Here is a 12,805-nt window from a genome sequence, read left to right as displayed (position 1 = left end):
CCCAGAAAGGTATCACATTTATGAGAAGATGCCTGGTGCTCTAAAATACTATAGGAAACAAAAGTTGGAAGAAAGATAAGGGAAAGGACTATTTAAGGCAAGATAAACAGGCCTCAATTCCCTCTTTATATTCCAGTCATCTTGGCACTGACGCCCAGGGCCACTCCTCCCTCTTCTGATTCAACTGGTCTGAGGTGGGGCCTTGGGCATATTATTCTAATATGCAACCAAGACTGAGTGATTTGAGTATCACTGGATGTGTCACAGTAGTGAAAATGGAAAATGCTGAGACTGTCAGATGATACAAATAGAAAGTAAAAATACAGAAGTAAAGTATCAATCTGATCATATTATTCCCCTGCTCTAAAAGTAACATACAAGGACCAAACTCTTGAGGGGCTCTATGGCTAGCAGGTCTACACACAAGACCTTCTATGATCTGGTTCTCCCGGTTACCTCTCCAACTTCATCTCCTCTAACTACCCCGACAGGCAAACTAAGATACAGCCAAACAAAACTACTTACCCCACTATTTCATTCCTCTCCTATTTGCATATCAGTCCTTCCACTCAGACTGCTTAGCATGCCTCATAAACACCTATTTATCACTCAAGTCCAAGTATATCTTTTCCTGTAATGTCTTCTAGGAACAACCTGAGAAAAAAATTTATTGCTTCCTTCTCAGTGACCATCACCACGCTTTTATTACATTATCTGTGAAATAATTTACCATGCTGCATCTTTTTTTAGTACTTTGAGAGCAAGTAACTACCTTAACTTTAACTTTTCTGTTTATTTTTAACCTTTGTCTCTCCTATGCCTAAATCTCATGTCTGGCTTTATGGCCTATGAGTAAATGTTAGTTGTATGAATGAATACAATGACAGAATAATCATCACGTAGTTCTAAATTTTCTAAACAAGGAAGTTAATGGAAAAGAAAAATTCCTAAACAAACAGTTATGACTTATAGAAGTAGCCCATTGAATGTCTTTTATCATCTCTTTCATCATCTCCTGAATTTTCCCTCTTCATACTTTATTCCCTTCTAGTCTGATTAGTTAGTTAAGTCACTCAGTCGTGTCCGACTCTTAGCAACCCCATGGACTGTGTAGTCTACTCGGTCCATGGGATTCTCCAGGCAAGAATACTGGAGTGGGTTGCCATTTCCTTCTCCAGGGGATCTTCCCGACCCAGGGATCGAACCAGGTCTCCCGCATTGCAGGCAGATGCTTTAACCTCTGAGCCACCAAGGAAGCCTAGTCTGATTAAGAAGCCTCAAAAAGATGATAAACAGGGACTTCCCTGGTGGTTCTGCGGTTAAGACTTCACCTTCCAATGCAGAGGCTGCAGGTTCAAGCCCTGGTCAGGGAGCGAAGGTCCCACATGCCCCAGGACCAAACATAAAAGGGAAGCAATACTGTAAAAACATCAATAAAGACTTTAAAAATAGTCCACATCAAAAAAAAATCTATAAAAAAATGATAAACACAGTAATAATACAGAAAGGAGAGAAAAGGGGATGGGACAAATTACAGAGAACTCTTGAAACTATGAGAAAAGATAAGCAGGTGATTATTAATCTCTATACTTTCAAACATGTCTTAAAATGTTGCTTTATAGTAAATTCACGTAATGAGGACTAGAAAACATACCCTGCTGAAAAAATAATGTATTAAAGTTATGGATAATATCCATATGGAATTAAAACTGGCCACTTTGAAACCTGCAGTAATTTCATTTATACACACACGTATATGTGTATGCATATATCCATCTTTATTAACTTGTAACCTTGAAAAAGAACAAGTGACTAAAGTCATTTCATTCTCCTAACTTCTTAAATCCAGAAAAAATAAATCACATTAGCAATAACTGATTGGTACTATCATAATACACTGGCTTGTATTATGTTCGGATGGTAAATGCAAAATAAAACTGTTTTAATTACTGAGATAACAGTTAAAAGAATGCCTAAAACTTTACCTACAGCCGGCCCTATTGTCTGGGTATATTCTCTTCATAAGCCATCACGTCTTACTCACTCTGACTGAGAACAGGTTTTACCAGCTTCTCGGCCGTTTGGACTTGCAACTTTCAGACATCTCAGAACCAGTTTCTAAACTAATTACGGACACGCAATATCCTCCACAGAACCAAAAGCAATGAGTTTTTCAATATCGAAGAAAGGATTAAAGGGTTTAGTACGAAGATTTCCAGAAACCCGTGTATCTCAATTCATTCCCAAGTCCGGGAAAGCGGGCGAAATCAGAGAGAACGTGACGGCGAACTGGATAAAAGAGCAGGGCGGAAAACAAAGCAGCACTAGTAACGTTATTTTTTTTAAGTTGATGGATTTCTGGGAGAACACATCCTGGGGCAAGACTTAGGATACTTAACTAGAAAAGGAAAAGGCCCTCCAAATGTCTCCGGGTAACATTAGGTTGCTCTCCGCTTTCCTTCGGTAAAATTTCCAAATTCTTGGTTTGGATCCCAGGACACCAAATGCCTCCTATTCTGACTTTCCATTTCTCGCAACTATCATTCCGTTTCTCGCAACCATCACTTGCACCTTCTTCCAACCTAAAACAGTGAGTTTCTACGCACCTCCCTTATCTAAGTCACTTCTCTGCGTCTCAGAACGTTTGTGAGGGCCCTGCCTTACCTTGCCCTAACCCCCAAACAGCTGTCCCCTCCAGCGGTTAGACCCTCTGCCTCGGATTCGAGCCGTTGCGCAGCTCCATCCTTCTCACCTTGGTTACAGAAGAGGCTCCATAGTTTTGCGAAGATCAGCCCCATCATGAGCACCTTGGCGGGCCGCGGGGTCCCTCAGCAGCAGGTGCCGCTGCGCCGGGCCCCCCACCGCGGGACTGGCCGTAGGGCACCGAGGTAAAGCCGACTGGGACCGCGCGGCGAGGGCACTGGTTGGCGGAGAAGCCGAGATCTGGCGCTCAGCTACCCGTCAGAAGGCACTGCGTCGAGCCCCTGGCCGAGAGTCCTTTGTTCGAACCCACTGAGCCCAACGCCGACCCGTAGTCCCCTCGGTCTGAACCCACCTACCCACCAGAGCTTCAACCAGCCCCAAGCCCCGCCTCCGCTCCGCCTCCCTTCTCGATCCATGGACCGCCCATCGCCGGAAGCACGGCGCCGGACGTCGGCACGCTTACGTCAGCACACGCCTTCGATGTGGCGTTTCCTCAAGTTTCACTTCCGGTGGGCGGGCTCCGAGCTACCGGAGGGGTGGAAAGCGGGGGAGTGTGTGGAAGTCGCGGAGTTTCCCGTGAAGAACGCTTCTTCTGGTGTCTTCCTGTTTAGAAGCTGTTGCTGAGTTACCTTTCTTGAGTTTCTGTTGACTAGGAGGAGCCTTCCTGGTCCTTATCTTGGGTACAGACTACAGTTTCTCTGAGCAGCTGCCCTTTGCTGCACAAAAGGGAGGAGTGTTTCAACTGTCAAGTTTAGGCTGGTGGGCAAGCTTCGTTTCTGCAGTGATTCTTAATTCTGAATAGAATTGATTACGAAAGGATGCATGGAATGCCTGTAGCCACGGAGTTCGGCTGTGTGACTGATTGGTGCTCTGTGTGCTCTCAGTCCTATTCCAGTCTTTGCTACCGCACAGAGCCCCGCCAGACTCCTCTGTCCACGGGATTTTCCCTTCCCGGCAAGAATACTGCAGTGGATTGCTATTTCCTTCTCCAGGGGATCTTACCGACCTAGGGATCCAGCCCTCCTCTCCTGCGTCTCCTAATTTGGCAGACCGATTCTTACCACTGGCATTCTTTACCTGGGAATCCCATGTGACTAGTTTCAGTTCAGTTCAGTTCAGTCGCTCAGTCGTGTGCGACTCTTTGCGACCCCATGAATCGCAGCAGGCCAGGCCTCCCTGTCCATCACCAACTCCCGGAGTTCACTCAGACTCACATCCATCGAGTCAGTGATGCCATCCAGCCATCTCATCCTCTGTCGTCCCCTTCTCCTCCTGCCCCCAATCCCTCCCAGCATCAGAGTCTTTTCCAATGAGTCAACTCTTCGCATGAGGTGGCCAAAGTGCTGGAGTTTCAGCTTTAGCATCATTCCTTCCAAAGAAATCCCAGGGTTGATCTTCAGAATGGACTGGTTGGATCTCCTTGCAGTCCAAGGGACCCTCAAGAGTCTTCTCCAACACCACAGAAGCATCAATTCTTCGGTGCTCAGACTTCTTCACAGTCCAACTCTCACATCCATACATGACCACAGGAAAAACCATAGCCTTGACTAGATGGACCTTAGTCGGCAAAGGAATGTCTCTACATTTGAATATGCTATCTAGGTTGGTCATAACTTTTCTTCCAAGGAGTAAGCGTCTTTGAATTTCATGCCTGCAGTCACCATCTGCAGTGATTTTGGAGCCCCAAAATATAAAGTTTGACAATCTACTGTTTCCCCATCTGTTTCCCATGAAGTGATGGGACCAGATGCCATGATCTTCGTTTTCTGAATGTTGAGCTTTAAGCCAACTTTTTCACTCTCTTCTTTCACTTTCATCAGGAGGCTTTTTAGCTCCTCTTCACTTTCTGCCATAAGGGTGGTGTCACCTGCATATCTGAGGTTATTGATATTTCTCCCAGCAATCTTGATTCCACCTTGTGTTTCTTCCAGTCCAGCGTTTCTCATGATGTACTCTGCATAGAAGTTAAATAAGCAGGGTGACAATATGCAGCCTTGACATACTCCTTTTCCTATTTGGAACCAGTCTGTTGTTCCATGTCCAGTTCTAACTGTTGCTTCCTGACCTGCATTCAGCTTTCTCAAGAGGCAGGTTAGGTGGTCTGGTATCCCCATCTCTCTCAGAATTTTCCGCAGTTTACTGTGGAAACAGTCAAAGGCGTTGGCATAGTCAATAAAGCAGAAATAGATGTTTTTCTAGAACTCTCTTCCTTTTTCGATGATCCAGTGGATGTTGGCAATTTGATCTCTGGTTCCTCTGCGTTTTCTAAACCCAGCTTGAACATCGGAGTTCACGGTTCACGTATTGCTGAAGCCTGGCTTGGAGAATTTTGAGCATTACTTTACTAGCATGTGAGATGAGTGCAATTGTGCGGTAGTTTGAGCATTCTTTGGTATTGCCTTTCTTTCGGATTGGAATGAAAACTGACCTTTTCCAGTCCTGTGGCCACTGCTGAGTTTTCCAAACTTGCTGGCATATTGAGTGCAGCACTTTCACAGCATCATCTTTCAGGATTTGAAACAGCTCCACTGGAATTCCATCACCTCCGCTAGCTTTGTTTGTAGTGATGCTTTCTAAGGCCCACTTGACTTCACATTCCAGGATGTCTGGCTCTAGGTGAGTGATCACATCATCGTGATTATCTGGGTCGTGAAGATCTTTTTGTACAGTTCTTCTGTGTATTCTTGCCACCTCTTCTTAATATCTTCTGCTTCTGTTAGGTCCAGACCATTTCTGTCCTTTATCAAACCCATCTTTGCATGAAGTGTTCCCTTGGTATCTCTAATTTTCTTGAAGAGATCTCTAGTATTTCCCATTCCGTTGTTTTCCTCTATTTCTTTGCATTGATCGCTGAGGAAGGCTTTCTTATCTCTCCTTGCTATTCTTTGGATAGCATTCTTCAGATGCTTATATTTTTCCTTTTCTCCTTTGCTTTTCACCTCTCTTCTTTTCACAGCTATTTGTAAGGCCTTCCCAGACAGCCATTTTGCTTTTCTGCATTTCTTTTCCATGGGGATGGTCTTGATCCCTGTCTCCTGTACAATGTCATGAACCTCGTTCCATAGTTCATCAGGCACTCTGTCTATCAGATCTAGACCCTTAAATCTATTACTCACTTCCACTGTATAATCATAAGGGATTTGATTTCGGTCATACCTGAATGGTCTAGCAGTTTTCCCTACTTTCTTCAATTTCAGTCTGAATTTGGCAATAAGGAGTTCATGATCTGAGCCACAGTCAGCTCCCGGTCTTGTTTTTGTTGACTGTATAGAGCTTCTCCATCTTTGTCTGCAAAGAATATAATCAATCTGATTTCGGTGTTGACCATCTGGTGATGTCCATGTGTAGAGTCTTCTCTTGTGTTGTTGGAAGAGGGTGCTTGCTATGACCAGTGCATTTTCTTGGCAAAACTCTATTAGTCTTTGCCCTGCTTCATTCTGTATTCCAAGGCCAAATTTACCTGTTACTCTAGGTGTTTCTTGACTTCCTACTTTTGCATTCCAGTCCCCTATAATGAAAAGGACATCTCTTTTGGGTGTTAGTTCTAAAAGATCTTGTAGGTCTTCATAAAACCGTTCAACTTCAGTTTCTTCAGCATTACTGGTTGGGGCATAGACTTGGATAACTGTGATATTGAATGGTTTACCTTGGAGATGAACAGAGATCATTCTGTCATTTTTGAGATTGCGTCCAAGTACTGCATTTGTGACTAGTTTAAGGTCTCCCTATTTTCCAAAGTATTAGGTGTTTTCGAGGATCTCCAGCCCACAAAACAAAAAAGCGTATTTTGTGAGGTGTTGATTGGAAATCAGTTCCTTTAGTTAAAATGAATCCTAGGAATGGTTCCTCCCAGTTTAAAAAAACAAGGAATAGCTACAAAGTGCAAAACAGAAACTGAAATTTCAAGGAAAAATCTTGAACAACTAGGGATTATAAAAATGTTTATCTAATGCTCTTTAATAAGAACTATTGTAAACTGACTTAAGAAAAGACTTGAAAGAAGTGTTGGCTGCACTTGGAATTGAATTAAATTTATTATTCAGTTAACTAAGAAGTCCACATATGTATAAGCCAATTTTCTACATACTTGTTTCATTTCCTGCCCCCCCCCACGCCCATCCGTGGTTCAGTTCAGTTCAGTTCAGTCTCTCAGTGTGTCCGACTCTTTAGGTTTTAACAAATATGAACACTTCACAGATTGGGATGAAATGTAACAAATATCCATGACACCTAAGGGAGAGAAATCAAAGACTATGGATTTATGTGGTAGATTTTAACCTCAGCATCAGGGGCCTTTTGAAACAAACTATTTTATTACTTGTACAAGTGTATTTCTTATTATGTGCTTCCAGTGTTATGGTTCAAAGACCCTTTAAGACTTATACGTAAAATAGTGTGTTTCAACATTCTGATATTAAAGGCAAGTTTAAATCTCCCATACGAAAAGGTATGTACTGTCTATGAAAATCAGTTTAATTTCATGACCGTGAATTGGCCCATTGTATATATGATGTGTATATACAGCAACCCCATGGACCCCATGGAGCCCCACCAGGCTCCTCTGTCCAGGGAATTTTCCAAGCAAGAATACTGAAGTGGGTTGCCATTTCCTTCTCCAGAGGATCTTCCCAATCCAGGGATAAAACCGGAATCTCTTGGGGCTCCTGCATTGGCAGGCTGATTCTTTCAACACTGTGCCACCTGTGAAGCCCCATATATATAAATTTATATTCACCTCTTTTGTTTTTGAACATAAAGTCTTAAAGGGACATTTCTAGTCCTAATTTCAAGATAAAGTCAAAACAACTAGGGAATTAAAAATATTTTTAAACTACATATTTTTAAAAAATTATCTTTTACTTGGTGGAAAAATGCCTTACAGTTTTGTGTTGTTTCCTGCCATACAACAACATGAATCAGTCATAATTTTATATATATATATATATATATATATATATATCCCTTCCCTCCTGAGCCTCCCGGATCCAACCCCTCTAGGTCATTACAAAGCTCCAGGCTGGGCTCCTTCTGTTACTTAGTGATGTCCCACTACCTACCTATTTTATACATGATAGTGTATATATGTCAATGGTACTTTCTCAGTTTGTTCCACCCTCACCTTCCTCTACTGTGTCCATAAGCCTGTTCTCTATTAGATTAATCAGTAACATTTTTCTAGATTCCATATATATGTGTTAATATATGATACTTGTTTGACTTACTTTACTCCATATAAGAGGCTTCAGGTTCATCCACCTCATTACAGTTAACTCAAATTCGTTCCTTTTAATGGCTGAGTAATATTCTGTTGTATAAATGTACCATTGCTTCTTCATCCATTCATCTGTTGATAGACATCTAGGTTGCTTTCATTTCCTGGCTGTACAACTACATATGTTTAATATTCCCTAGGAAGAACTATTATAAACTTACTTTAGATCAAGCTAAACTGGCCACAGCTGGAACTGAATACAATGTATTACTCAGTTAACTAAGATATATTGCATGCATAGCTTTAACTAAGTATCCAGGGACAGCATGTTCTGTTGACTAGGAATGAAACTTAAAACAAACAAACAAAAAAATAAAAACTTCTAAATCTTAAAAGATTATATTCACTGTGACTTTAAAATTCTCCATCAGTCTTTCATGTTTCTGCATATCTCCTCATACCTTTTTGATTTGGACTATCTTTTCAAGGATATTTGTATAGCAAACGGTTTTTAGAAATTTAACATCCCTCTTTGGGGCAGAGGGCAGATTTGTTGACTCATCATGATAGTAAAGACAATGTCTCCCACTGAAAAAAGATGAGGTTTTCAGAAAAGATGAGGGATAGGGTGGAGGGAAGCTCATGGGTGGGGCTATGAGCTGAACAGATTTAGTCATTCTACCCCACAGTCTTCAGGAAGGTGTGAGACAAGGACTCTTCTTGAGGTTCAGGGTGGTGAGTTCCCAAAGGGGGAGAAAAGAGGGCTTTCTTAAACAGGATTCCTCTCAAGGAACCCAGTTCAACTCTACAAGCATCAGCTGGCCACCATTGCTTTGTAGGAGTCAGGGCTTTGGAAAGGAGCACAAGTGTTACTATTCTGGCTGCTGCTATTGCTATGATTAATAAACTTTCCTTTGACTCTGGCTCAGGAGGCTCATAGCTTCTGCCAGGATCTATGATACTGTGGTATGCTGACTTGTTTTCTAACAAATAAGCAAAACTGTAGACCCTTCCCAGTTGTTGGCAGTTTTAGTGACAAAGATGGAATACTAACAAGACATGACTTCCTAGAACAGGAAATATAAGAGCTTCTCCACAGTCCATTTAGTACATTTAACATGATTTGGACTCCTAGGAGATCGAACCAGTCAATCCTAAAGGAAATCAACCCTGAGTATCCATTAGAAGGATTGATGGCTGAGGCTGAAGCTCCAATACTTTGGCCACCTGATGCAAAGAACTGACTGACTGGAAAGGATTCTAATAGTGGGAAAGAGTGAGGGCAAGAAGAGAAGAGGGTGACACAGGATGAGATGGTTGGATGGCATCATCGACTCAATGAACATGAATTTGAGCAAACTCTGGGAGATGGTGAAGGACAGGGAAGCCTGGTGTGCTGCAGTCCATGGAGTCTCAGGGAGTCGGACACGGCTTAGTGACTGAACAACAGCAACATGATTTGAACAAAGTCCTTGGATTTAGTAACAGCTATGTTATTCAATCTGGCAATAAATAATCCTCTATTCTCTCACTGAGGAGGAATTAGGGATAAGGCTGTACTGAGCACTGGGAAGCAGGTTCAAAGACAGCTGCCCGAACAGTGACTTGATTGTTGTTATCCTTGGGATGAGTGCTAGAGGGTCCATATGATCAGCCTCACACTCATCCTACTGCTGCTGCTGCTGCTGCTGCTAAGTCGCTTCAGTCATGTCCGACTTCGTGCGACCCCATAGACGGCAGCCCACCCGGCTCCCCCATCCCTGGGATTCTCCAGGCAAGAACACTGGAGTGGGTTGCCATTTCCTTCTCCAATGCATGAAAGTGAAAAGTGAAAGTGAAGTCTCTCAGTCGTGTCCGACTTCGAGACCCCATGGACTGCAGCCCACCAGGTTCCTCCATCCATGGGATTTTCCAGGCAAGAGTACTGGAGTGGGGTGCCATTGCCTTCTCGCACACCCATCCTAACCAATGCTAAGATTCACCCTGGCTTAGAGGAAAGTTCTGATCCTTTTCAGACAATAATTACAGAGACACTCACCTATGCCAAATGCAAAAAGAGTGAAATTTATGTATGCTCTGAGTAGAAATCTTGCACATTTACAGAACTCTGACTGGTTAGCTTGGGAGATAAAAGGAAGGCACACATACTATTTGTTAAGCAGTCAGATGTGTGAAAAGGAAGGAATAACTCTTCCCAGGGTGCTGTAAAAGACAGTTTGGTTCAGCACTCTAGGCAGAACTATTTCTTTTCACAAGCTGTTTGATGGGAATAGCTTGGCCCTCTTACAGCTCAACTTCTCCTGAATTCTATCAAGCCAATCTCAGATCCTTTCAAAGATGACATTAAAAAGCCTCAAAGTTTTTTCTTTTTTTGAAGTGGGTTTTGGTCATAAGGGCACCCTGATCCTCTTAGTAAAAGTTCTCTGAGATAGAAAAATCCCATGAGAAGTCACAGATAAAGCCCTGCATAGTATCTGGGCATATATTGCTCTGCCTTTTGCCTGTATGCTCCCCTATACTGGCCCTCATGGGCTGAAAGACAGACACATTATGGATCTTTATAAGTTTTATAAAAATCCTCTTGTCTCTCTTGCTTCTGATTGATTCTTCCAGATAAAAAGCTTGGGTGACAATAAAGGATTATTGGAAAGATGTAGTTATAGTTCCTGGAATGGGACCCATGAATTTTGTGGCAATGGAAAGATAGGGGGAAAAAACAAAAAGCATCTGGGGAGGGAGCAACTTAAGCACTGAGAAGTAGAGGGAAATGAAGGGACATTAATATTTTTTTGTCTTTTAGAACAACTCTAGGACTCTTCCTCACAAAGGAAAATGCCTTAGTGCAACTTTCCCAAACTACTGCAATTTCCTTTAATTTAACTGACTCCTGGGTTGCTGTCTGTTAGAGAGCTTTGATTGCCGTTTAACCACTGTTCTCTTAATCTTACTTCTCAATATTGGAAATAGCAGCAAATGGGCCCAGTTTTTTCACTTCCCATGATATCTTTAAAATTCCATTTTAGCTCCTTTTTACTTTTGAGTCACTGGTTACAACTCTTTTCTGTCTTATTTTATGATTCACTTTAGGCTCAGATAGTAAAGACCCTGCCTGCAATGCAGCAGACCCAGGTTCAATCCCTGGGTTGTAAAGATCTCCTGGAGAAGGGAATAGCAACCCACCCCAGTATTCTTGCCTGGAGAATAACATGGACAGAGGAGCCTGGCAGGCTACAGTCCATGTGGTTGCAAAGAGTTGACCATGACTGAACAACTAACATTTAGGTTTTAGAGTATCTGTCTTTAACTTACTACATGTATTAGTTTCTGATAGCTTCTGTTCCAGATTATTACTTGGTGGATTAAAACAAAATAATCTCTCATGAAATGTGAAATATTTCACTGGGCTAAAGTCATAGTGTTGGCGGGATTACACTACCTCCAGAAGCTCTAGAAGGGAATTTGCCTCTTTCCTCTTCCAGTTCCTGGTAGCTGCTGACAATCCTTGACTTATGAACACATGGCTTGAATCTTTGCCTGGCTGGTAACGTTGCATTCTTTTTTTCTATGTCAAATCTCCCTCTGCCTTCTATTTCCCCCTTGGCCGTGCCTGGAAGCATGTGGGAATCTTAGTACCCTGAACAGGGATGGAACCTGCTGTGCCCCTTGCAGTGGAACCATAGAGTCTTAACCACGGGACCACCAGGAAAGTCCCCCTCTGCTTCTTTCTCACTTGCTGACACCCAGGTTGTCCCAGATAATCTCTTCATGTACATGTACAGTGATCATGTACAGATGTGAAAGTTGGATCATAAAGAAGGCTGAGTGCCAAAGAACTTATGCTTTTAAACTGTGGTGCTGGAGAAGACTCTTGTTCCTTGGACACCAAGGAGATCAAACCAGTCAGTCCTAAAGGAAATCACCCTGAATATCATTGAAAGGACTGATGCTGAAGCTCCAATTCTTTGGCTACCTGATGGGAGGCACCGAGTCATTGGAAAAGACTCTTCATGCTGGGAAAGATTTGAGGGCAACAGGAGCAGGGGATGACAGAGGATGAGATGGTTGGATGACATCATAGACTCAGGGGATGTGAGTTTGAGCAAACTCTGAGAGATAGACACCACCCTCCCCCAGCCAGGCAATTTTGATTGCATACTTGACTGATTTTTACCTTGTTGGGTACTGGATGTTTTAATATGCCTGTAAATATTCTTGAACTCTTAGTCAAATTATTGAAAGTATTTCACTCAGGTATTACTTTGAAGATTCATTTTTGCCAGGTCTAGACGCTTACTCCTTAGAAGGAAAGTTATGACCAACCTAGACAGCATATTGAAAAGCAGAGACATTACTTTGCCAACAAAGGTCCGTCTAGTCAAGGCTATGGTTTTTCCAGCAGTCATGTATGGATGTGAGAGTTGGACTGTGAAGAAAGCTGAGCACCAAGAATTGATGCTTTTGAACTGTGGTGTTGGAGAAGACTCTTGAGAGTCCCTTGGACTGCAAGGAGATCCAACCAGTCCATTCTGAAGGAGATCAGCCCTGGGATTTCTTTGGAAGGAATGATGCTAAAGCTGAAACTCCAGTACTTTGGCCACCTCATGGGAAGAGTTGACTGATTGGAAAAGACTCTGATGCTGGGAGGGATTGGGGGCAGGAGAAGAAGGGGACAACAGAGGATGAGATGGCTGGATGGCATCACTGACTCGATGGACATGAGTCTGAGTGAGCTCCGGGAGTTGGTGATGGACAGGGAGGCCTGGTGTGCTGGTGTGCTGCAATTTATGGGGTCACAAAGAGTCAGACATGACTGAGTGACTGAACTGAACTGAGGGAAGTGTTTAGTGTAAGACTAGTTTTGACCACCTCCTGAGGCAAAATTCCTGTGAG

The 12,805-nt window shown here is 42.8% G+C and overlaps 1 protein-coding gene across 2 annotated transcripts in view; it reads right to left on the bottom strand.

Annotated features, from left to right (window-relative positions):
• The window catches only part of ARL5B (ADP ribosylation factor like GTPase 5B), a 31,497-nt gene extending 23,966 nt beyond the window's left edge, over positions 1 to 7,531 (bottom strand). Inside the window, exon 1 of one of the 2 annotated variants that reach the window (XR_009595905.1) lies at positions 2,753 to 7,531. Coding sequence is in view for 1 of the 2 variants with exons in the window: in XM_012188287.5 (XP_012043677.1) it covers positions 2,753 to 2,801 (49 nt within the window). In the remaining variant the exon portion in view is untranslated. The remainder of the gene's footprint in view (positions 1 to 2,752) is intronic. The other variant, XM_012188287.5, reaches the window with a different exon arrangement.
• Between the last annotated feature and the right edge of the window lie 5,274 nt (positions 7,532 to 12,805).

The sequence above is a fragment of the Ovis aries genome, chromosome 13 (genome assembly GCF_016772045.2).
Source record: "Ovis aries strain OAR_USU_Benz2616 breed Rambouillet chromosome 13, ARS-UI_Ramb_v3.0, whole genome shotgun sequence".
Lineage (NCBI taxonomy): Eukaryota > Metazoa > Chordata > Mammalia > Artiodactyla > Bovidae > Ovis > Ovis aries.
Note: the sequence above shows the minus strand (reverse complement) of the source record. Positions and strands in the feature narration are given on the sequence as shown.